Source organism: Lynx rufus, unplaced genomic scaffold, assembly GCF_022079265.1.
Source record: "Lynx rufus isolate CCGP_SWC_20201006 ecotype Redwood Valley unplaced genomic scaffold, mLynRuf1.p SCAF_13, whole genome shotgun sequence".
In the NCBI taxonomy this organism is placed as follows: Eukaryota; Metazoa; Chordata; class Mammalia; order Carnivora; family Felidae; genus Lynx; species Lynx rufus.
Window position 1 is genome coordinate 48,099,204 of NW_025814827.1, and position 26,940 is coordinate 48,126,143.

The 26,940-nt window shown below is 32.9% G+C and overlaps 1 protein-coding gene across 5 annotated transcripts in view; it reads right to left on the reverse strand.

The window, feature by feature from the left end:
- NOVA1 (NOVA alternative splicing regulator 1) overlaps window positions 1–26,940 on the reverse strand; it is a 148,905-nt gene that overhangs the window by 30,849 nt on the left and 91,116 nt on the right. For all 5 annotated transcript variants that reach the window (XM_047074628.1, XM_047074629.1, XM_047074627.1 and 2 more), the window contains exon 3: window positions 4,894–5,060. In XM_047074628.1, the coding sequence (XP_046930584.1) occupies window positions 4,894–5,060 (167 nt within the window). The remainder of the gene's footprint in view (window positions 1–4,893; window positions 5,061–26,940) is intronic.

Sequence of the window (26,940 nt, forward strand, 5' to 3'; positions counted from 1 at the left end):
GATCAATTATCAATTACATTTCCTTGGGTAAGTTATTAAATTTCTTTACTCATCAGCTTCCTTAAGTATAACATGGATTCTGTACTCCTTACCTGCCTGATAGGTTTTTGTGAAGATGGATAAAATATGATAATACATGTAAAGCGCATAACACAATGGCTGGCAGAGAAACAGAGTAAACACCGTATATGTCACTATTACATTGCTGATCCTTCATTCTTGACCACCAAACCTTTATTTATTTATTTTGCCTGACAAAGCTTAACATTCCTTGAATTTTTGAGTGTTACATGAAAGAAGCTTAAAAAATACTTTCTTATAAACCTTCAGACCTAAAGATCTGCATAGTAGATCACTCAGCTAATTGTCATAGTTCTCTTCTACCAAGTTATACATACAGGCACCCCTTTTTAAGGGTCTGTCTGGATTTTCAGAACAGAAGAGAAAAAAATGCAGATGTGCTTCCTTTTGTTCTAACTTTTCAGAGAAATTAAAAAAGCTCCTTTGGGAAATACTATGAAGAAATCTATAGAATGTCCCTCGGCCAGACATCCAAGGCTCTCCATTATCTGATCCCATCCTAACATTAATTTCCTCTAAACTCCAACACAAATGTTCCATTTCTGTCAAGAGAGTCACCTTACTATTCAACCATTATAGCTTTCTTCTCAAATCCATATTGTTTCACATGCCTAAAATAAGCTTTTTTTTCTTTCTTCTCCTCTAATTAGGAAATTCCTATAGAATCTTCAAGGTCTGGTTCAAACCCTCACCTGTATTATAAGACCAAATGTCATTCCACCCTATATTTCTTCCACACACCTCTGAACTTTTATATATTTTACAGTACACTGTTTATGCTGCGGTTTTGGTATATACAGTTTGACATTTTTATAAATCATTTTAATCATTTCTGATCTCTCACAAACTAGTTTTAGAGAGCAAGGGCTACAATTTAATATATCTTGCAACTCAGTAAGAAGGCATTTAATAAATTCATGACTGAATGGATGAATAGTGAATACAATTATGTGCTATTTTTGCCAATTTTTCACGATAGAGGTAAAACTCTAAGTGAGATTCTTGATATCTTCACTTGATTTTTTTTAAATACAAGAAAATTCTCTAAATGCCTATAACCACTTTGTTCTTAATGTAGCTTTTCTTAAAAATACATTTGAGCCAAAATGGAAAAGAATTGCTGAAAATTTGTAACAGACAAAAGGACTTAACAAATGCTAACTGTATTACTGATTTGTGGTTTCTACCTTGTTTTAGGGTTTCTTATATTGACTTGTTATGTATAAGCAACCATACTTGGAGAGGGATTTGAGGGGCTTAAAAAAAAGAAAAGTTGCAATAATCCTATGAGGGGAAAAGGTATAGAGTATAAAGCTCAAAACATAAAAAAGGTGGAAATGGAAAAATGTGTACCAACTACTCTGGACTAAAGACATGCTCCAGGAATGAGTTCAAAGCTTCTAGGCAAACAAGGTCTAAATTATTTGAAGATCGTTGAATGTCTCTGCTATTTGCGTGTCCTGAAAATAAGCAATAGTATGTTCTATGTTGTAATATATGTTTAATTTTGGTTTACTGGCTCTTTCTGTGTTTCTGTTTCTTTGTATACTGACTTGTAAAATTAGCACAGTGGTTATTAGGTGCTTCATAAAAGTATCCTAATTAAGGTGATAGAACAGAGGTTACAATATTTTAATTATTCAATGCACGTTAATCATTATTACTATTACCATTTGAATATATAAAGTATTGGAGTCCCTCTCTATTGGCAAATAAATATTTTTAAAATAAAACAACAACAACAAACATTTGAGAGGGAACAACACCTTAATATCTGAAGTTGGATGTAAGGCTGTTATCCTAGATTTCATCATTCCACTATAACAAAGGCCTGCAAGACCAGTTTGCATTATTTTCTTACAAAACTATATTTGTCTGAGCATTCATTCAGTCAGTAAATGTAGGTTTCATTTGGGCAGAATATTCTGGTTCATGCAATTTATTCAGTTACCAACTATATCTAGATTACATAATTCAGAACACAATATTCTGTTAAAAGTCCATATATATGGTTTGAAATTGTAACTTTTAAAATGTTTGTTTAGAACTAACTGTGATTTACTATTTTTAAATCCAAGTTACATATAAATTATACTCTTTTAGGAAGCAAACCTTAAAGTTATCAATCATAAAAAACAACAGTCATGTAGTAATAAACATTCAGAAACCTATAATTTTATATTCAGCATGAACTCATTTCTGTGCAGAAGTTGTATTTTCTAGCTCTCTCATTTTTTAAAACTCTTAATTTTATTCTTTGCCCAATTTAACTAAAAGAAAATTCTAAAAGACGTTTTAAAGAAATTTTTTAAAAAATTAACTTCAGGACCGAATAAAGCCCAAAGAAGAGATAAATGTCAAAGGAAAGACCACCATTTTAAAAGAAATCTTACTGTGATTCTATGTATTATGTATGCATATATAAAACTATCATATAAAAATATCATATGAAATATGATATATGAAATGTTTTTATATATTCTAGAGCAATTTATTTTGGACATATTATTTGATAATGGATAACCAGCATAATTTCTTCAGAAACAAAACTGTGGTCATTTAAATTTATATACTTGACTTACTATTTAGCGAATACCCCAACAAAAAAATCTTACATTGCTAAAATAGGAAAACTTGAAACATAAAAAACTCTGTTGATCTATACTATCTTGGAAATATGTTTGATCGCTTCTCCAGATTTTTCAAGTAAATTTTTTAATTTTTACACTTACAAAGAAAGTGTTTAAGGATTAAATATATTGCCCTAATAGATTTAGTGTACTTGTTTGGTTATTTTTTTAAATGATACTCTATTTCATGTACATCACTTATTACATAAAAATATTAAAATCAACAATAATTTTAATTCCATTAATATCTACCAGGCTTACAAATGAATGCAAATACACAAAAATCAATCAATCACTATTGTTTTTAACACTTATCATGATTTTAAATAACATTATCTGACCAAGGCAAGTAAATAAAAAAAGCAAACATTTTCAAATTCTGGTTTTCATCAATCTATACTGGTACTGGATATACGGGAGCCTTTAAATTTCATATTGCATAGAGAAAATTGGAATTTTAATGATTCATATTCCATTATTTGATACTAGCTATTATTATAAAAATAATAAATATTCATTCATATCATTGTCCTAAATATACCGCCAGTAATATCATACTACTCAAACTACATTGTATATTTTATTTTTTAAAAAATCAAGATGCTCACTCTTATCTATAAATGTTTGCACTTTTCTCACAGAAAGTATAAAAGAGAGTAGAAATAGGCTGGAGTAAGGCAGAAAGTCAATAAACCCTACTACACTTTAGTGACAATTCTGTAAATTCTTAGCCCCAGGTGATTTTAACCCAGAAGTCTTTAACTAAACTCATAGTTTTAGAATCTGGATACAGAGTCCTTGTATCTCTTTCAAGGTATCAGTTTTAAAAATATTCCTTGTATTCCCCTGGCATAGATAAGCTAAATTTCTAAACTCTATATGGCTGGGAAGAAGAAAAAAAACATCAACTGATGCGTAGAACTCTAAAATATTTACATTCTGCCATGCATACATTAAAAGATACTTCCTTAAAAAGGGTAGAGAAATCAAAGTGACAGAGTATAAAATGAAATTTTATATGGAATAGCAGCTATCTGATGTAAACATGGCAAAAATTTGAACAGTAATCAACAGAAAGTTTAATGTTAGCCTATAATTTGAAAATATATTACCTAATTATTAATTCCTATGTTTGTGTATGATTAGTCAGCCTTACTTTTATCTATACATTGTTAAAATTATAATATGTCAATAACAGTGTTTGGCATAATTTTTTTTCAATCCAGAAACATGAAATTAATAAGATTTTGAGCTACATTTCAAATTTATTACAATGAACATAAAATGCTGTAAATTAAGTATTCTGTAAATTAATGAAGTTAATACATTTCTTTTGAAGGCAGAGTCTACTGATTGTATGATCACAAATTAAGCAGCTAATTATAAAGGGGCAAATGCAGAAACAATAATTATAATCATAAGGTAACAAATAAATTTGAGAATTTAAGAGTTTATGGGGAAGGATTCATCTATTTTAACATTAAAGAATGTCATTTTTCCCCTACAGCATGTCAGCCATTATTCAACCTTAACAACTCACATTGTCTTTTATCAAATAAAATTTTTGTTACAGAAAAATCTCACACATTAAAAGTAAACATTGGCCTTTTATGACATATATAAAGACTACATGTTATACAGAACATAATAGCTGATTTGTAACAAAAGACTATTTGCTAAGTACAAAAATTTACTTATACATATTTGTTTATAAAAACTGTTATATATAACAAGTTAACAAAATAGGAGTTTATAAGTATACTGAAAACTACAAATATTACTAAAAATATGGTATTTGAAATCTTGAGGATATACTCTCACTTCAATTTTTATACTTTATTTAAAAAGTGATATAATTTTAAATAGATTTAATCCCTATAAACTAAACAAATTTATGTCTATAAATTTTTAAAAGGTAATCACAAAAGTAATGAGCCATATAATTGCTCCTCAGTATAACACTAAAAAGTGACTTATTCAATCAATCAATAAATCAACTAGTCAATCTATGGAAGAGGCTCTGACTGACAGTCTTTAAGTAAACAAAATGACAACTTTGTTATGTATTAAGTATGCTTAGGAAAAAAACAAAACTTCATCTGCTAAGACTTTAAGCTTCTTTTATAAGGAATTCATACTATGCTGTGGATATTTCTCTTTGATTTCCCAACTAAACACTCACTTGTTTGATGCGATCTGGATTAACGGTGGTCTGGGGTTGTAGAATGCTGACTGGTTCTGTCTTGGCCACATTTTGGGGCATTTCACGAATTTTTTCTGCAATGAATCCATGAACTGCATTCAGTGCTTCAACTGTTCCCTGGATCAAACATACTCGTTCAGTAGTACCTGTGGATAAAAGATTAATTTTCAGAAAACTTTCTTTCTTATTTTGTATTTTTTAAAAAAAAGCCATGAAAAAGGATGATATAATGTAAAACGTAAAACTCTCAATTAAAAAGAAATGTTCAACTGAACCAAACAGAATGAATACATACATATATACTCCTTTTTATCATTTTTACACTCATTCTTTTCTAATAGTCTCAAAAACGGCCTTTGGATTCCAGTAGAGCCAGAGATCCTAAGAAATTATGAGCCTATCATTCCTTCATTGACATAAAAAAAATACTTGCAGAGCGTTTATAAAAAGACCTCGTGTAAATGCTAGTAACACATAGATGAAGATCTATGGACCCAGCTTTCGAAGAAGATATCTTAAGGATAAAAAGCTAGCATCAGGTCAACAATTATACGATGGTATGATATGAAAAATAATGGATGTATCTACATGGATGGCACAAACAGATGGTCTACAATGCAAACAGCATTTAAACTGGTGGGGAGAGGAGGTCTTGGAAGGTTTACATGGCAGGTATATTTCTTCATTTCTACCATTCTTTATTCACTTACCCTGCTCTTCCTTTAATTATAACATCAACATTACCTGATACTTTATATTTGTTAATTTTTAACTTTTTCACTAGAATGCAAGCCCTCAGAGGACAATGGATTAGCTTGTTTTGTTTTATGCTGTAGTTTCCCCATAGCCTTTAACACTGCCTGTATATTACAGGTGCACAATAAATATTTATTAGATGAATGAATCAGCACTGTCATTATTATGTAATTTTAATAAGACAGAATATCAGAATTAAGACCAAAATTTTAAAATAGTTCATGAAATTTGAAATTGATGAATAATTGATACAGATATAATTAATAGTGTTCTTTCCACTGCTAGTGAATAAATTTGGTTGGGTCCAATATAGATCTTACAACTCTATACTTTACAGATAAACCTTAAGGCAAAAAAAATTCATTTTCAGACTATAAAAGTGAGCCTCATTATAGCAGCTTGGTATTAAATTGTAATCTTCTCAGCATCCCAACACAACACATAAAGTTACTTCTCAGAAACATTTATTAAACAGTTAACAAAAAATATCAAAAGAATGATTATTTTTAAGTTTCTAAAATATTGGGTTTTAAATAAACATGAAAACTTCCAAGTACCTGACACACTTCTTTTTGGTGTTACAGTTTAAAAATTCTAAGCCACTCTATAAAACATTTTTAAAGTACATTTGGAAGGACAAAGTTGTGAAGCTACAAACATTAAAAAAAAAATCACAGGGAGATTATGTTGCTTTAAGGATTAACTGCCTCATAAACCATTTTTCTATGTTTCTAGTAGTTTTGAATTTTTAAAAGAATAGTAAAAAAGCTTATCATTCTTACTTCTAGTAAAAAGACTCAGATCACAAGAGTTTAAAGAATAATATTACAAGAATACACCTAAATTACAACTTCTTATTTTAAACAATGAAGATTCAAGTCTATGAAAAACTAAGTTTCTTAAGTTGTACAAAATATTTCAGTAGAGAGCAAGTGTGCCTCTCATTTGTAAGGATGAAGAAAATCTGAAAAACATAATGTGAGTTTGAAGGCTTAATATTTTTTTCTCCTGATCAGCTTTTCTCATCCTGTCAACCTAGATGTATCTCTGTGGTGGTTCTTGGGTAAAATGATCTAGTTTACAGGGATACTCTAGGGAAGTCTTGACAAGATTGTATTAACTGTCTAATAAATAACTAGAAAGGATAATAATAACTGATCAATGTAGTTCATGCAAAGTGTTCTCATCTAAGTCAGGAGACAAAACAAAATAGATCAGATTATATTCCTGCTTTTGGAGACAAATACAGAGTGCTCCTTTGGGGATGCCAGATAGGAAAGGAAATCAGCTCAACCTCAATAGGAATTCTAAAAAACAACATGGCACTAAATAACTGAAGACATTATATAATCCATGTTGCCTTTAAAATTCTAATTTAATACACTACATATCATGTCAGACAATACAGTAACCCCAACAGAGTAACAACACTCTTTAGAGTGTACAGACTATCAGGTAGTAAATGGAAATCACTGAGCCATAAAGAAATATGATTGTCTAAAACTGAATTTCATATAGCATATAGGAGACAATTTGGAAATAGTTCATTGGTTCAAATTTGCAGTACATAATCTTTGAGAATTAAATTATATCACTACCATTAGTACTACAAAAGAAAAAAAAGAAAAAAAAAGAAGGAAAAAAAGGAGATTGTATATCCACCAATGGGAATTGCTGCAATCCTCAGAAGACATGCTGTCAAATTCTTCTCCTGAACCCTAATGGCCTTTTTACTCAGATAACACAAAACTATAATTTTTAGGAAAAAGTCACAAAGAGAGAAAACTGTCAGGTATATGACCAAACTGTGTAACAAAAATGCACCTATAAATCATTAAAGTTGCTGTTTTTGTCACTTTAAAGGCTTTCAGGCTCCATTAGTGTCTAAACTAAACTGCTAGTTATTTATCATTTTATTTGTTTAGCAGTAGCATTTACTACTCTTTGCAATAGACTAGCAACAGAAGCTGAAAAACAATCACATAAAAGTACATGCCCACATTTCTTATGATGTAAAGATACAGAAGTATAAGACACACTAATTTAAAAATGCACTTTCAAGGGACAAGTTAGAAAAATTAATAAGTAGGGTCAATGTCAAATACAGGCAGTGAAATTTAAAGTGGTTTCAGTTTTGATTTCACATACAATATCATATATTGAAAATGCATGCTTCTAAAATTAGGTACAATTTTCAAACAGATTCTATAGCAAAATTTTGATAGAATTTTAATAAAATATATTCATTCTGTGCTGTAACCTTGAATAAGTAAGTCACTTAAACTGTTCCTGCTCCTACCTACAGCATTCTATCACTTATGCAGTGGGCCCTATTCCTTCTTACCTACCAAGTTTACGATTTCTTCAGGTATTAGAGTTCTTTCTTACATCATAATTTTTCCTTTGCTATTAAATCATTTCTATCAGCAGAAAAACATGTTATAATTTCTTCAATTTTTAAAGACTCCTCCTTTATGACAGAACTAAAAATTATTTGACAAAGTAAATAAAGTAACTAATTTAGGCAAAGATCATCAAATCATATGATGTAAGGTTAATGGGTAATTTTCAGTGGAAATGTTAAGGCAGTCACCAACTGACCTCCCTGATCGCCATTTGCATGACTAAGAATGAGAAAGTGGGGGTGCCAGCGTGGCTCAATTGACTAAGCACCCAAATCTTGATTTCTGTTCAGGTCATGATCCCAGGGTCATGGGATCAAGCCCTGCATCAGGTTCCGCACTGAGCATGGAGCCTGTTTAAGATTCTGTCTTCCTTCCTCTCTCTCTCTCTCTGTCCCTCTACCACTCTCCCCAGCTCACTCATGCTCTCTGTCTCTCAAAAAAACAAAAATAAAACCAAGAAGAATGTGAAAGTGAACCATGCACCTCTTGATGTGAAGCAATACCACTGACACACAGGGCACTAATGATGAAGTACGTTTCCCAAAGTAGATGAACCTAAATCCAATCAAACACACTACATTAGAGTTTACAAATAATATTGAAAGCAGAAAAAAAATGACACCATGAGGAATCAAAGATACAAATCAAGAATGTAGGACACTCAACAGGTCAATTGTTCTTGCCCCATCAATAAAAGAGGGACTTCCCTCTAGACTAAAAGTGCCTTACGAGATATAATGATCAAATGTAAATTAGAATTTGACTAATCTAGATTCAAACAACTTTTATTTTAAACAATTGTGACAATATAAGATCTAGGTATTAGATAGTATCTAGGAATTACTATTAATTTTAACAGGTATGATTATGACATCAGGTTGTGTAAAAAAAACTGCCATTTTTCCTTTCTTTTTTCTTTTTTTTTAGATGCATACCGAAGCATATACAGATAAAATGATTGGGATTCACTTTTAAATATTAAACAGTAACAAAAAATGAGTAAATAAAATAAGTCTACAAAAATTTTGATATTGCTGATATATGTGAAGAGTGTAAAGGGGCTCACTGTACTATTCTTTTCTATATGTTTGGAATTTTCAAAATAAAAGAAAAACATTTCAAAGGCTTCCTTGACGTCATTCATACTCCTCTCTCCAGTTATAGCTCAATTTTCTTATCCCTCAAAATTCCTTGAATGATCCCCTTTCTACTTCTTCACCGCTTTCTTTTTACTTGAATCTATTCCAGTATGGCTTTTGTCCCTCACTCCATTCAAACCATACATCACAGCTGTACCTGGGTAAGTCCAATCTTCATGTCTTTATGTTGTTTGACCCATCAGCAGAATTTGACGCAGTTAACCAATCCATTCTGAAAACATTTCACTTAGCTTTCAGATTATCACACACTCCTGGGTCTTTATTTTTTTCAGTTCATTCATTCATTTGACAAAAGTCTATTAACTCCCTACTAAATGTGAGGTACTATCCTAGAAGCTGAGTGACAGACGAATACTCCTGCTTTCAAGGAGTTCATATTCCAGTTCATGTAGACACTATACATAAAACAAATAAAATATATATACAGAATACAAAATGAACTTGTGCTATGAAGAAAATTTGGAAACAATAATAACATGAGCAAAGATAAAAATTAAAGTATGAAAGGGACCTTGTCTGTCATGGTCACTACTATATCCTCAAGTGTCTAGAATAGTGCACAGTATACTGTAGGTGCTTAAGAAGTCTTTTTTGAATAAATGAAAACCTTAGTCTAAATCTTCTCATCTGTATATTGAAAACATATGTGATTGATTTTAATAACTTTTTATTAATAAAATGTCTACATTAAAGCAGTTACCCTCTTTGGATTTAGAAGATCAGTAAATGTGCATAAAACTAGATAATTTGAGAAAATTATTTAAAAATATAGTAAATTATAAATTATCATGTCCATTAGAATAGGTCTAGTCTAGAATAATGGGCACATACTAATGATTTGATCCACATTATTTCCAATTGCCAACTATAATGAAAATTAGTGAACATTTTGTTTGGATGTAAGAAAATACTCCTACTAAGGATATAACTAGTGTCTTATAATGAAAATGCAAGTATATACTTCTTTAGAAAATATCAGTATCAATCTAAAATAAGAAATTGGTTGGATGAATGTCAGTGAAACATCTCAAAATGAAAAATTAATATAAAAAATCTAGTAGATTACTAATAATTCTAGGACAATTTACTGACAATGATTTTGGCCTTGAAAAGGACTAAGAAAATGCAGGTGCCAATTAGCCTTGCAATAGGCAAAAATTGAGATTTAAAACAAAATATAACATAATTTTTACAGTAAGACAACAGCTACTTATATCATTGAGAAATTACTTATTTTAGACAGAATATATTCTGAATAAAGGTTTATTTCCTTCGGGGTGGCTGGGTGGCTCAGTTGGTTAAGTGTCTGACTTAGGCACAGGTCATGATCCTACAGTTTGTGGGTTCTAGCCCCGCGTCAGGCTCTGTGCTGACAGCTCAGAGCCTGGAGCCTACTTCAGATTCTGTGTCTCCCTCTCTCTCTGCTCCTCCCCTGCTCACACTCTCTCTCTCTCTAAAATAAATAAACCTTAAAAAAAAAGATTTCTTTCATTATAAAATTTAATTTCTATTATTTTAAGAAATATCTCCCAATTTATTGTGTATTTCAAATATATTTAATGTTTCCATAATAACTTGGGAGTCAACTATATAATTCTGGGCAATAGTAAAGTGGTAATCTCAAGATTTCTTTGGGTATGTAAGTCAATTTATCCTAAAAAACAAAGCAAATAAAAAAAAAAGCAGAAACGGACTTAAATACAAAAAACAAACTGATAGTTGCCAGACGAGAGAGAGGTAAAAGGATCGGAAAAATAGGTGAAGGGGATTAAAAGGTACAAACTTCCAGTTATTTATTTCTAAATATGTCATAGAGATGAAATGTACAGACTAGGGAATGTAGCCGATGATATTGTATTAACACTGTATGGTGACACACAGTGACTACATTTGTTGTGATGAGCATTAGGTATTGTATAGAATTGCTGAATCACTATGTTGTACACCTGAAACTAATATAGCATTTTATGTCAACTGTATTTCAGTAATGAAAAACTAAAACAGAGAGTATAATTTTTTAAATGAATAAAGCAATTTTCAAGGATTATTTCATTAGTCTCAGTCTACACATGGTAATTTAATTAGCTGCAAGTTTTTGTGGTTTGAAAAAAAAGCAGGAGCATTAGCTCATTAGGTTTCCTTAGATTAGATATTAAAAATAACCTATAGAATATTTATCACTAGTAACAACATGTATTATAAATTTTAGGTTAGACAACAAAATGTAAATTATTTTAAAGAATTAAAAAACAGTAATAGTAATCATAAATTTAACAGATTAAAACTATTGAAAGATACCTGAAAATACATGCCTTTAATACATTACCTTTCAACAGATAATGTTACCATTTCTTTAATATGTATCTTCTACAATAATCTCTATATAAGAAACATCTATTCCTACTAATGCCTTTATAAATAGTTGATTTATATGCATTCCGTATTTATTGCTGTAATTACATCAGCAAAAGCCCCACTTAAGGGTATTTAAGGGTTTCGTAGGTATAGAAATAGAGTATTACCTTCTTTCAGGGAAAAACATATACTTTACCAATTTCAAGAAATAAAGCCATTCAAAGGTTTCCTCTGAAATTCACAGCCATACATCTTTTCCTTTTGGCTTACTTTCTTTTCCATGTTCCTATACTTATTGGGAAGAGCTAATTTAACAATCAATTTTACAATATGTATCTCAGAATATTACTGGAAGATAAGTGCTTTAAACATGGATTATATGTAAATTTATAAACCATCTTATGATTTATATAAAAATATATATGTCATAATACATGTATTTAATATATTAGTGTATTGTATATTATATATTATATACTACCTCATTTAATGCTCACAATAACTAGGGCAGATAATCTTATCTTGAAGCAGCTAGCCCAAGGACACACAACTAACAAATGCAGAGATGTAAGGTTTTGCCAAATACCGTATTATAACATATACTTTATATGTTATACCTTATATCCATTATAACATATACCTTCTGAAAATGTAATGAAAGGCCAGGTCCCAAATTACATCCATTTAAGAAAGTCACATGTTTCAGCTTGGAAAAGTAATTTTCACCCAAATCTGACAATTTTTTACGTACACTGAGTCACACCATTAATATCACTTCACAGATTTATTCCAAAACTGGCATAAAATGAAAGAAATGATTGACCCTTCTTGCAGAGAACTTACCACCACAGGAGATAGTTAATAATTGTGTGGACTATTTAGCAGATTTTTGAAAACAAGTTTTCAGATCAACAAAAGCACTTAGGAAAATTGCCATAAAAAGTTTGTCCAATTTGTAATTGCAGCTTTTATACCATTGTACAGTTATGCACATTTGATAATGCTTCCTCCTACCCTACAATTTCTAAGGAAAAAAATATACTATTTCAAGAAGAGGCATTTTTAAAAAAGGAAATCATAGGAATTGACATCTTATGATACGAAGTAATAATTGCTTTTCTTCTCCAGGTAATTAACTCTCCACATAATCATGTCTCTACTTCTAAACTGTAAAAATCTGAAAAGGGCCATTATAACATGCGTTAGTCCCAAACCAATGTAGCAAAGGCTTGATAATCTGTTTACAGAACATGCTTCACCATTGATATATACTCAGTCAAGCCAAAGAATTAGTCTACTTTTCAGAAAAATCTAAAAGTACAGAGTCTTCAAAGAACTTAAGATGAGAGAATGAATGAATGGGAATCAGAGTGGATGTCCAGCTTCTAATTTACTCATTCTCTTCCCAAGCATGCAAATGGCATGGTCATTTAGTTTTCAATAACTATTCTCACAAGGCAGCAACAAGATCATAGGAGACATTAACTTCTGAAGAACCCTGAGGTTTGAAAGCAGACATATCTGAAAATTCTAAGTAACAATTGCAATTGTTCTCATATATATTGTAACTCCTTTCCAGTTTTTAAATTTTGAGGTCATGCAAAAATTTCTACCAACAGTTATAATTATGACTGACTAGTTATTCATCCATCCTTAGCATACATAGGTTTATGATTTTAAATTCAGACACGGCAATTCTAGTTTGGTCAGTATTATCACCTTTTAACTTCCATCATGCATTACAGGAATATAAAACTGCCATGACTAAATTTTATTAGAAGTTTTAATTATGTTTTTATATGTATATATAAAATAGACTTCCTGATTTTCTTTTCACTACCAAACCCTGTCACCATTTTTGACATTGATTTGTACTCTTAGATTTCTGCCAGAAGAAAAACTGCACTTAGAATTAATTTTCCTAGCTACTCCTTATATACTAACAGGGATTAATTTGCAGAATTCTGTGGACCATGCTTGGAAGCTGGAAAACAGCTTGCAACAAACACGTGCTATCAAATTAAGCTCACAAACTCAGAAGCATGACCAGTGGTTAGCATGCATAGCTAATCAAAGTCATCTGAAGGTAAGGAGAGAAACATACCACTGGACATGAAGCACTGTAAAAAAATCTGTAAGCTGAGAGTAAAATGATGAACATCCCTAGATAGTCCTGTTCCTAACATAGAAATTATCACTTTGAGATCCAATATAGATTAATGTTTTACCCAAGTCTACGCAGTGACTTTATTCCACATTTGCTTTAAAAATAGTTATTTTGAAAATGACTCCATTTTTATTAGGAGCCAGCCTATAAATCAAATACAAAGACAAGACCCACATTTGCATAGGTTTTAAGAGTGAATTATTCAAGTTAGTGAATGATAACAAATGTCCTACTGTTGATCACATACACTATATCAAATGAATATACAGGAAGAATGAAGAATTGTGACCCATTAACTTGCTGGGGGAAGGAATATGGGAAGGTAAATTTGTAAAGTTTGGAAAAATGTTAAAAATTTCAAGGGTACATGTAATCCTTTAATAAAGAGAATTATTTTAATAAAAAGTTATTAATTTAGGGCACAGTTTTAAATTGTGCTGAGATGATATAAAATGGCAAAATATTTTATAATTGTGGTAAATTACATATAACATAAAATTGCCATTAAGCCACTTTTGATATTTATTTTTGAGAGAGAGACACACACACAGAGTGCGAGCAGGGAGCAGGCTAGGGGCAGAGAGAGAGAAAGACACAAAATCTGAGGCTGCTCTAGGCTCTGAGCTGTCAGCCCAGAGCCCAACATGGGGCTTGAACTCAAGAAACACGAGATCATGACCTGAGCTGAAGTTGGAACCACCCAGGTACCCCCCCATTTAAACCACTTTTAATTGCACAATTCATTGGCATTAATTATAGTCAGAAGCTTGTACAAATATCACCACTATTTCCAAATTTTCTTATCATCTCAAAGAGAAAGTGTGTAACTCTTAAGAAATAAATCCCCAATTTTTCTTCCCCACAACCCTTTAGTAACCTCTAATCTACTTTATGTTTTTATTAATTTGCCAATTCTAAATATTTCATGTAAGTAGAATCATACAGTATTTTCCCTTTTATAGCTGGCTTATTTCACTTGGCATAGTACTTTTATCAGTTATGTTGTAGTATGTATCAGAACTTCAAAACCTGGGGCGCCTGGGTGGCGCAGTCAGTTAAGCGTCCGACTTCAGCCAGGTCACGATCTCCCAGTCCGTGAGTTCGAGCCCCGTGTCAGGCTCTGGACTGATGGCTCAGAGCCTGCAGCCTGTTTCCGATTCTGTGTCTCCCTCTCTCTCTGCCCCTCCCCCGTTCATGCTCTGTCTCTCTCTGTCCCAAAAATAAATAAACGTTGAAAAAAAAAGAACTTCATCCCTTTCTATGGCTAAATAATTTTCCATTGTGTCTATATATTACATTTGTTCATTCATTCTTCTATCAATGGACACTGAGTTGTTTCCACCTTTTGGCTATTGTGAATAATGCTTCAATTAACATTAATGTACAAGTATCTACATAGGTATCTGTTTTCACCTCGTCTGGATATATATCTAGGAGTGGAATTGCTGGGCAATATGGAAATTCTATTCTAGCTTTTTAAGGAGGAGCTAACCTGTTTTTCACAGGGCTGAACCATTTTACATTCCCAGCATCAATGTATGAGGACTCCGGTTTCCCCATTTCCTCACTAACAACTATTTTATTTTTTAAAAATAAATAGCTATCACTGTAATATTGATTTGCATTCCCCTAATCACTAATGATGTTGATTATATTTTCATTGCTTATTGACCATTTGTATATTCTCTGTGGAGAAAGGCCTACTCACCCCCTTTTCCCATAATTTTGTTTTTGTCTTTTTGTTGTAGACTTTTAGTTTACATATTCTAGATAATAAAGCCTTATCATTTATATGATTTACAAACACCAGATATATATGTTTACTTCGGGACTGTCAAATACATGCCATTGTTCTGTATGTCTATCCCTATGTAAGCATCACAATGTTCTGATTACTGTAACTTTGCAGTAATGTTTGAAATAGGGAAGAGTGAATCCCCACACTTTTTCAAGATTGTTTTATATATTCTAGTCCTATTGAAATTCCATATGAATTTGAAGACTAGGTTTTCCATTTGTTTAAAAAAGGCTGTTAGAATTTTAATAGAGATTTAATTGAATTTGTAGATTACTCTGGGTAGTATTGGCATCTTTTTTTTTTATTGATACCTTTTTTCTTTTTTTATACCTTTTTCTTTTTTTATACCTTTTTTATTTTTTATGTTAGCTGTTATTTTTTTTTAATTTTATTTTTTTTAATTTACATCCGTATTAGTTAGCATATAGTGCAACAATGATTTCAGGAGTAGATTCCTTAATGCTCCTTACCCATTTAGCCCATCCCCCCTCCCACAACCCCTCTAGTAACCCTCTTGTTTGTTCTCGATATTTAAGAGTCTCTTGTGTTTTGTTCCCCTCCCTGTTTTTATATTATTTTTGCTTCCCTTCCCTTATGTTCATCTGTTTTGTCTCTTGAAGTCCTCATATGAGTGAAATCATATGTCTTTCCCTAATTTCGCTTGGCATAATACCCCCTAGTTCCATCCACATAGTTGCAAATGGCAAGATTTCATTCTTTTTGATTGCCAAGTAATACTCCATTGTATATATATACCACTTCTTTATCCATTCATCTATCGATGGACATTTGGGCTCTTTCCATGCTTTGGCTATTGTTGATAGTGCATTGGGGTGCATATGTCCCTTCAGAACAGAACACCAGTATGCCTTGGATAAATACCTAGTAGTCCAATTGCTGGGTCATAGGGTAGTTTTTAATTTTTTTTTAATTTTTAATTTTTTGAGGAACCTCCATACTGTTTTCTAGAGTAGATGCACCAGTTTGCATTCCCACCAGCAGTGCAAAAGAGATCCTCTCTCTCCGCATCCTCGCCAACATCTGTTGTTGCCTGAGTTGTTAATGTTAGCCATTCTGAAAGGTGTAAGGTGGTATCTCATTGTGGTTTTGATTTGTATTTCCCTAATGATGAATGATGTCGAGCATTTTTTCATGTGCTGGTTGGCCATCTGGATGTCTTCTTTGCAGAAGTATCTATTCATGTCTTTTGCCCATTTCTTCACTGGATTATTTGCTTTTGGGTGTTGAGTTTGATAAGTTCTTTATAGATTTTGGATACTAACACTTTATCTGATAGATCATTTACAAATATCTTCTCCCATTCTGTCGGTTGCCTTTTAGTTTTGCTGATAAATGTTTCCTTCGTTGTGCAGAAGCTTTTTATTTTGATGAGGTCTCAGTAGTTCATTTTGGCTTTTGTTTCCCTTGCCTCTGGAGACGTGTTGATAAGAAGTTGCTGTGGCCAAGATCAAAGAGGTTTTTGCCTACTTTCACCTCAAGGATTTTGAAGTCTTCCTGTCTTACATTGAGGTCTTTCATCCATTTTGAGTTTATTTTTGTGTCTGGTGTAAGAAAGTGGTCCAGGTTGATTCTTCTGCATGTCGCTGTCCAGTTTCCCCAGCACCACTTGCTGAAGAGACTGTCTTTATTCCATTGGATATTCTTTCCTGCTTTGTCAAAGATGAGTTGGCCATACGTTTGTGGGTCCATTTCTAGGTTGTCTATTCTGTTCCATTGTTAAAATGTCAATACTACCCAAAGCAACCTACATATTCAATGCAATCCCTATCAAAATGACACCAGCATTCTTCACAGAGCTAGAACAAATAATCCTAAAATTTGTATGGAACCAGAAAAGACCCTGAATAGCCAAAGCAATCTTGAAAAACAAAACCAAAGCAGGAAGCATCACAATCCCAGACTTCAAGCAATACTACAAAGCTGTAATCATCAAGACACTATAGTACTAGCACAAGAACAGACACTCAGATCAATAGTATTAGCATCTTAAAAATATTAAGTCTTCCTACCAATGAACATTGGATGTTTTTCCACTTATTTAGGTCTTTGGTCTTTTCATCTCCTTAAATTTATTCCTAGGTATTTTATTCCTTTAGATGCTGTTGCACATGAAGTTGCTTTCTTAATTTCCTCTTGGGATTGTTCATTACTGGTGTATAAAAATACACTGATTTTTGTGTGTTGATTTTTATACCCTACAACTTGCTGAATTTATTAGCTCTAGTAGCTTTTTGTAGATTCTTTAGGGTTTTCTATACACATGAGATCATGTCATCTGCGAAGAGAGATAGTTTTACTTCCTCCTTTTTAATTTGGATACCTGTTAAAAACTTTCCTTGTTCAATCATCTGGCTAGGACTACCAGTACAGTGTTGAATAACAGTGTTGAAAGCAGGTATCCCGGTCTTGTTCTTGATCTTAGGGCTAAAGCTTTCTGAGTTTCATTACTGTGATATTATCAGTGCATTCCATAAATATCTTTTATTATGCTGAAAAAAATGACAATATTTTATCAAGAAAGAAAGTACAAATCTTCCACTAAAACATGCTGCTAATATGTACTCTCCCTGTATGCATAGTAGTTTTACTATGACCATGATGCTGAGAGTAAGTAGCAAAACATCTTATGTAAATAGCTGCAGCATGCCACAACATATTTGGAGAAAAACGTGGCCTTGAGGCTGAAGGTGAGGCTCAGAAGTTTTTCAAAGTTCTTCAACTCAATTGCTAATTTTTTTGTATTCTTTGATGTGAACAAACAATGGAATAAGGTGCCAATTCATTTTTTCATGATAGAGTATTAAAGAATTATAAGCTAAAGAACATTGGGATATATTAGAGTTATAAAGGCTAATGGTGAGATACGAAATAGATAATACATCTAACACCTGTTTGACTATAGCTCAAAACAGGGAGGTATTATTCAGATGAGTTTCTGTGGTATCATGAACTAAAATTAACTGACTTGCCCATTATACTCTTAATTTCATGTGTCCCAGAAAATGGTAAAACTGTATTTCCATAAGAATAATTTTCTATAATTCTAATTCCTGTTTCATATAAGCCTGTCTCCTATCTTTGTCTCTGTTACTCTGAATTACTTAAAGGTTATGAATAAGGTCTGTCAACTGAAGAAATCTCAGGCTAGATGTTACCTGCCCGTAACAGAGTAATTCCATGTCACATATATTCATGCACTATCATAGGAATACATAACTCTCCGTAGACTTAAACCTCCTGATCCTTTGGATAGCCCTTTTGACTTCTAATCCACTTGAAGACAGATCTTTGGACTCCTGGTCACCCACAGGTCTCTGATCCATGTGAAGACAGAAGACTGGCTTTCTTTCCTCTGGCCTCCTTTCGTTTCGAAGGGATTCAGATCTTTAGTTTCCCATCCACTATGTAGTTTCTGGCCTCCTGCCCTTACTCATTAACCTACCCCTATAAATAAGTCCTTGTGTTTCCTTCAGTTAGTTCATTTGAGTCAACTGTTCCCCTGTCCAGTGGCTACGACACCTCAGTATCTCACTACTCTTGCTCCTCTCCCATGAAAGATCACCGCATCATTTTAAGGAGCAGGAAACAAAGGTCAGTGGTATCAGACCTTTCAAATAATAAGCTGGACTAAACTTTAACTGCTCATCTTCCTATAAGAGATTTCTGTTCCTCATGTTCCTATATATCTAAGTTACCAGAAGTCTAAATCTCTCTAGTCATCATTTCGATTCTCATGCTCATAGTTTTCTCTATGTCTCCAGTCTGACCCAATTCCCTACCTTACTCTGTCCTTCTAAACCTCTTCATGGTGTCCTCTCTTACCTCAGTTTCAACATATGTTCCATATCCAAAACGTCTTTTATGAATGTTCCTTTTAGTTTCACCCCTTGATTATATTTGGCTGTTCCTTTAGTTCTTTATGTCCCACGGAGCACTCTCAACTGGGGCAGTTTTTATTCTGTCAAATCCCAGGTTACTTGGGGCCACAAACTATTTAGATATTTTCCTTGCTCCACTTTGTCACTCCCTTGCTGTCTTTGCCATTACAGTTTCTTTCAACGGTTTTGGAAACAAAGGCTGAACAGGAGGAGTACCAGGTACAGAGGTAGACCGCAAATCAGATGTTTAAGTTTTCAGTCAACAAGCAGAATGATAGGGATGTTGGTAAATTATAGCAATGGAGACAAATAGTAAATGGTATAGTGTTATTTTACCTTTCTTCTCCATACAGTAGCCTTAGTTAACCATTTCTGCCTATGGAAACACTTTCTTATTTTGGCTTCCTGGTTGCTATATTCTGCCTACGTTAACTAACTTAGTTCCATGGTTGTAAATATCATAAATATATATTATGAATTTACTCTCTCTGTACTGACACTTCCGGAGTTCAAGCCATCACGGTCTCTAAACAGGACAGGCTGCTTCACTTCTCGCACCTCTATCAATCCACTCCTTGCTGAAAGTAATTTATTGGATACGCAAATGATATGTAGTTTACCAGTTTAAACTAAGTGTACTCTCAGAGTTAAATCCAAATCTTTCACTCTGGCTTTCAAACCCCATCATGATTTGGCCTCTCATTCCTCATCTCATATTACTCTCCCTCTCTTTTTCTTCACTCCAGGGAGTTGGGTCTTTTTTAGTCACTGGAACATGCCAAGGCTTGTTCTCACTTAGGTCTTTTTTTCCTACTGACTTTTACCCTAGGTACACTTTTCCTCTGTCTTTTCCTATAGAGGCCCCTTTCTCACCTTAAGACCATGATTCTGTGATAGCTCATCAGAGAGATCTCACTGTTAACAAGCATAAAATAGCCTACTCTCAGTCTCTATCACTTTAGGCTTCTTTACTTTCTCCATTATTCTTACCACTTTCTGAAATTCTTGTTTCTTATAATTTACTTCACTGTCTGCCTCTTCTGATTAGAACAAAAGGATGAAGAGGGAAGAAACCCTGACTGTTTTGTTCTCAGCTATATCCCCAACCCAAAACTTAGCAGACTATTAATAATTATTCATTTAATTAATTAAAATTATGGCCTTGGATAATCACATTACAGCAAAAATTTTAACATGTTTATTTATTTATTGTTGAGAGAGAAAGAGAGAGAGAGAGTGAGAGAGAAAGAGAGAGAGAGAAAAAATCTGAAGCAGGCTCCAGGCTCTGAGCTGTAAGCGCAGAGCCCAACGCGGGGCTCAGACTCATGAACCATGAGATCATGCCCTGAGCAGAAGTCAGACACTTAACCAACTGAGCCACCCAGATACCCCTACAGTAAGATTATATCATATTATATTATATTATATTATATTATATTATATTATATTATATATTATATTATATTTATAAATATCAACAGAAAATACAAGATATCTTCAAAAGAAGATATAAGATATAAATATCAAAAGAAGAGAGAAAATATATACAGAGATAAGTATTTTTTTTTTTTAATTTTTTTTTTCAACGTTTATTTATTTTTGGGACAGAGAGAGACAGAGCATGAACGGGGGAGGGGCAGAGAGAGAGGGAGACACAGAATTGGAAACAGGCTCCAGGCTCTGAGCCATCAGCCCAGAGCCTGATGCGGGGCTCGAACTCACGGACCGCGAGATCGTGACCTGGCTGAAGTCGGACGCTTAACCGACTGCGCCACCCAGGCGCCCCCAGAGATAAGTATTAAACAGATGAACTATCAACAGGACCAGATACAGTGTATTACCAAGCTGAAATATCACAGAAACACAAATGAACATAACACAAATTTGATATTAGGAGTAAAACTGTCTGAAGACTTTATATTATAAAGAGTCTTATTTCTGAATAAGACCTATAAAAGAACCCTGATGGATTAATCCTGGGGATATTTCAAGAAATTTTCTGTGAACTGATTTAAAAGGAATAAACATTTTGAAAATTTATCCAGTCATCTTATAAATTGCTCGAGCATATTTAAAATTAGAGACCAACAATCTAGAACTATACATAAAACAATGTGAATGTGTAAGATTTAACCAGTTGGTTTTTCTTCTGTGTCCAATTTCTAATAATGCAGTAGAGAAAGTCCCTACTTATAGGCAACTTTTAAGCTATAGATACTATTTTTTACCTGTAACTCGAAAAAGGAATATAATAAAGTCATATAGAAACTTTGTGGGTAACAGTAGTGTGTAGCCTGTAAAAAAAAAAAATTTACAAGGACTGTGACTGCTCTTAGTCTGGAGAAAATACACATGACTTTATGCACTCCTGTGTTCCTTAGGCACCATGTTAGCAGAAGTGTATACAACAAATCTATTCCAAGCTTGTTGAAAATTTGTTCTTTTATGAAAATCCAGTTAGGGCTTCCTTTCTATTGTATAGTCATATGTGCGTGTTATGCAGAAAAAAATTGGTATGTGTGGCTTATAAAGTGTTACAAACATAGAAGAACATCACAGTCAATTCCAACATGACGTCAAAGTTCAGACCTAGAATTCTCAAAGTCACAGATTTGGCAATTCTATAGTACTATGCTAATACTATGTAACTGTTATACCACATAATCATCAATGTCTGCTTGACTGTTTCAGTTAAGTCCATCTCTGTTTTTAACTCTTTCCTTAGATGTTCTGCTTGTAGTCATCCTTTTACCTCAGTAAGTCCCCGTTTCTCTCTTAAATCTCTGGGCAATTATGTTTCCCAAAGTGTTACTGTGTTTCCATAGTCTAGGTTAAATGCTTTTATGTGTGTGCATCCACAGCACTCTGTACTTCCCCATAATAGCAATGATCCAATTACAGATGCCGTTTCACTAGTCTGTCCCACTCACAAGAATGTGAGTTGTTAATACATTTGTATTGTTCATCTTTATACCCACAGCATCCTGGCATAAACATATGTGTGTCAAATACTTAATAAATATTCATGATTCAAGAAGTGACTCAATGGAGATATAAATAGATGGTAGGTATTAGCTCAGTAAAGCTTTACTGCTTGGGTCTCAGTTAATCTGAATTCTAAATCATATGAAGGAAGAGTTCATAAGCAGATGCAAAGTAAGAAAGGACTATTCCAGGAAGAAAGAACTACATGTTTTAAGGTAAGGAAGTTTGAGAACAAAAGGTTTCTCAGAACTATGATGTCCATGTTAGTAGCTCTACAGAGTTGGGAGAAAAGCTCAAGTGGAATATGAAAAGAGATGAAGAAGGAAAGAAAGAAAGAAGCTGAATCATATATTTATAAGAAAAACAGATATTATTATGAGTTGAATAATATGACTATATTGGTAAAAAGTTTTGAAGTTGCCACCTCAAGAAAGTTCAGGATTGGAAGAAGCATTTTTTAAAAGAAAAAAAACAACAGAATTGTGTTATACAATCACCTTTTTTAAAGATAAGTTGAAAGAAAAGATACAAGATTTTGAAAAGCATTAAAACCCCCAAATGCTAGTCTAGCACTTCTCTAACTAAATTTTACATAACACTTGCCCTACAATATGCTCCATGAAAGAAAAGGAATTTCTGGTCCAATACTTTTGAGGGGAAAAACTGCATATAATAACCTCTTCTCTGAATGATTCATAATACATACTAGCCTATTAAAAATATTAAGCCCTACAATTAAATACCCATTAAAATTTTTTTAATGTTTATTTATTTTAGAGGGAGAGAGAGAGAGAACGAGCCGAGGAGAGAGGGAGACACAGAATCTGAAGCAAGCTCCAGGCTCTGAGCTTTCAGCACTGAGCCCAACACAGTGTTTGAACCCACGAGTCGTTAGATCATGACCTGAGCCAAAGTTGGAGGCTTAACCCACTGAGCCACCCAGGCACCCCAAACCCATTTAACTTTTTATAAATAAATTTATTTATCTATGACAACTGTTTATGTGTATGCCTGTTAACATCCTGCCCAAGCAAGCAATATTTTAAAGAACATGCTCTCCAAAACTAAAATGTCACAAATCAATTGATATTTGAAGTGCTCACCTTGTAACTTAAAAAAAGTGACAATCCACTATTATTTGTAAAACGTAAGGCCAAGATGTTAAAAAAGGAAGATATAATATCATCTTAATGGAAATAATCTCCATTATCATCATCTAGATATTGCTAAGATAATATTCTTACTTTGCTAGTATATCTAGGGCCAGAGAAAATAAAGAGGCCATAAAATGACATCTAGTTGTACAATTCTAGGAAAGAGGGGCTAGATGTTGGTTTAATTGCGTATGAACAGGTATACAAATCCTATATGCAAATACATATATGTATACAACACAATATTAAGGGCTGATGTATGCCAACTGTTATGATTGGTTTTTTTTAAAACTTTTTTTAATGTTTATTTTTGAGAGAGAGAGACGGAGCGTGAGCAGGGGAGGGGCGGAGAGAGAGGGAGACACAGAATCCAAAGCAGGCTCCAGGCTCCAAGCTGTCAACACAATAGGGCTCTGTGTTGACAGAAGGGGCTCTGTGGGGCTTGAACCCATGAACTGTGAGATCATGATCTAAGCCAAAGTCAGAGGCCTGACAGCTGCCTGGGCCCCCCTGTTATGATTGTTTTAATGAAAACTTTATTGAAGTATGCTTAACTGAAGCGATCAATACATTTCTTTTGAATTCTGACTATAAGTAATTTTAAGGATAAGGAAAGAGTGGCCAGATTACTCTGGCTTCCTATTAACACAGCCAGAAAGTTCATTTTTAAGTTATTATATTATTAAGAAAAAGACACTGGCATTAACGGTAAAGAATCGTGGTACTATCCTTTTTAGTATTGAGAGTTCTTCATTCTCAGTTTCAGTAAGCTTCCAGCAAAATTGAAACTATATTTGATATAGCAGATTTTAAAGTTTAAAGAGCAGAACAAAACATTCAATAGGCTGTTATAAAACTTTTCAGCTATTAAAGTAATCAAATCTTAACTTGAAGTGCTTATTATGAATTCAAAGTATTCAGTCATTCTTTTCTCATGTGTCTCATTTATAAAAGTAAAAATAAGGGACAAACTCACATGGCCTGGAAGTTTATATCACTAAGTATTACAAGAGCTATGTGAAAATATTTTAGATGAAAACAAAATGAGAAATTTAAGATAATTATAATATTAACAGCTCAGAGAAATAGTATCAACTACATCAATTTCTTCAATACTACTAATATGATGAAAATGGTTTGTGTTTACTGTTATTCAACTTTAACAGAAACCAACCAGTTCCTCCCTCCTTTTTCTTCTCTTTTTATCATTTCCTATTTCTGTCATAGAGCCTGCTATTTGACTGAATTTTGTTTGCTTTGCTAATTATGGATATTATATTAACTGTGTTCCATCTTAGAACAAGAGCCTTCTATATTCCCAAGTTTGTTGCTAACATGTCACAGGATGTAAAACCTATGGGGCCTTGGGGCCTTAACTTAAGCCTGTGGCACTACAGATGCAGCTGTTCATTTGCAAGTAATCATCCCCGCTATGAAAGAAGTCAGAGTAAAGCAAAATAAATAAATAAATAAATAAATAAATAAATAATAAAAAAAATTCATTTTATACCATCGTCATTGTATTTCAGTGCACAACAGTCAGCATTATATAGATTTTTTTTTACTTTATAAGACCATATTTTCAAATGACAGTAATTTAGAATATCATTTACCCAAAAATGTAAACTTTATTACAAGTTATGCACATAATTGGCCGTGAAGGTAATGTTTCTAGAAATTAAAAAAAAAATAGCATGTACAGTTAACTACACTGCAGAAACTGGAGAGTTAAGAATGTACTAGCTCATTTCAAATTTTCCTATGCAGCAAAGTTCAAATATAAACAATAACATTTTTTAAATTAAATGGTTCTGACAACTATAACACTTCTAGCAAACTCTAAAAATCCCATCATTTCACCTTACTTGAAATATGATACATACAATGAAAATACTGTCGTCAGGTTTTGTGCTATCATTCTAGAATTAAAGATACACCATTTAGTTCTATATAAATAAAGTGTGATGTTAAACAATGTTCTTCCTAATTTTCCCCTTAACTGAAGAGCAATCACAGATTTATAAATCATATTTCTTGCCATGTGTACTTAGTTTCCCTTAGTCTTCATTCAACAATGTATAAAAGTCTGTTTCCATACAGGCTCTCCAAAACAGTTTAACATATAATTTATTACATCTGTAGATATCAAAGTTAGAAAGCTAAGATTTAACGGGGCATCTGCAACATGTGATAAATGCTAGATTGATATCTACTACTTATTCCCTAATGTATGAAGTGCTTTGAAAATCCTTCAAAAAAAGATAAACATCACCAAAAAAAAATGAACAAAGTATATGAATGGCCATTTCATTCACTGTCTTATAACACACACACACACACACACACACACACACACACACACATACACGTAAACATATCCTGACATTAAGATTATGCTGAAAGGGAAGCCAAAGGAATGAGTGAGGAAAGACTGATTTGCTAATCAAATGAAAAGATATTCCATTCACTGTATTCAAAACAGCAAATCAAATAATCACAGTCTACTATATAGCTCTAATTGGCAAATAATTGTAAAGGCTTGCTATGGATATGTAGAAATGGGTACTCTAGTATAAATAATCCTATTGGAATTACAGGTTGGCACACACTTTCTGGAGGGCAATTTATTTTTTAAATATAATTTATTGTCATATAGGCTAATATACAGTGTGTAAAGTGTGCTCTTGGTTTTTGGGGTAGATTCCTGTGGTTCATCGCTTACGCACAACACCTAGTGCTCACCCCAACAAGTGCCCTTCTCAATGCCCATCACCTATTTTCCCCTCTCCCCCACCCCCCCTAGCCACCCTCAGTTTGTTCTCTGTATTTAAGAGTCTCTTATGGTTTGTGGAAGGGAATTTAGCAACAAGTATCAAGAGTATTATGACCTAGTAATGTCTTTAAAAATTTATTAAATTCACATGAAACAATTGGAAAAGTACATAGATGCAAATGCATTGCTGTTCATGATAGAATAATTTTAACAACAGGAGTTTGGTTAAGTAAATTAGATTACTCATGATAAATTATAATTAAATTTATAATGAAGACCTTTATTTACTGGCATGGAAAGAGGTTCACGATTAATTAAATGGAAAAAAAATCAGACAACAGAATAGCAGGGACAACCAAAACATGGAGCGCCCTGGGCATGTTTGGCACTTATTTAATAACATGTTTTAAACAATTGTTTCAAGGCTTAATGAGAGTGATCTTTATATCGAAATTAAGGGATTATATAACATGAAATATTGTGTACCAGAACTTTCTTGAAGGCAGACTAGCCATTTAAAATCTAGATAAATGTGTAAGTTACTCATTACTATCAACAACTCATTACTTACATA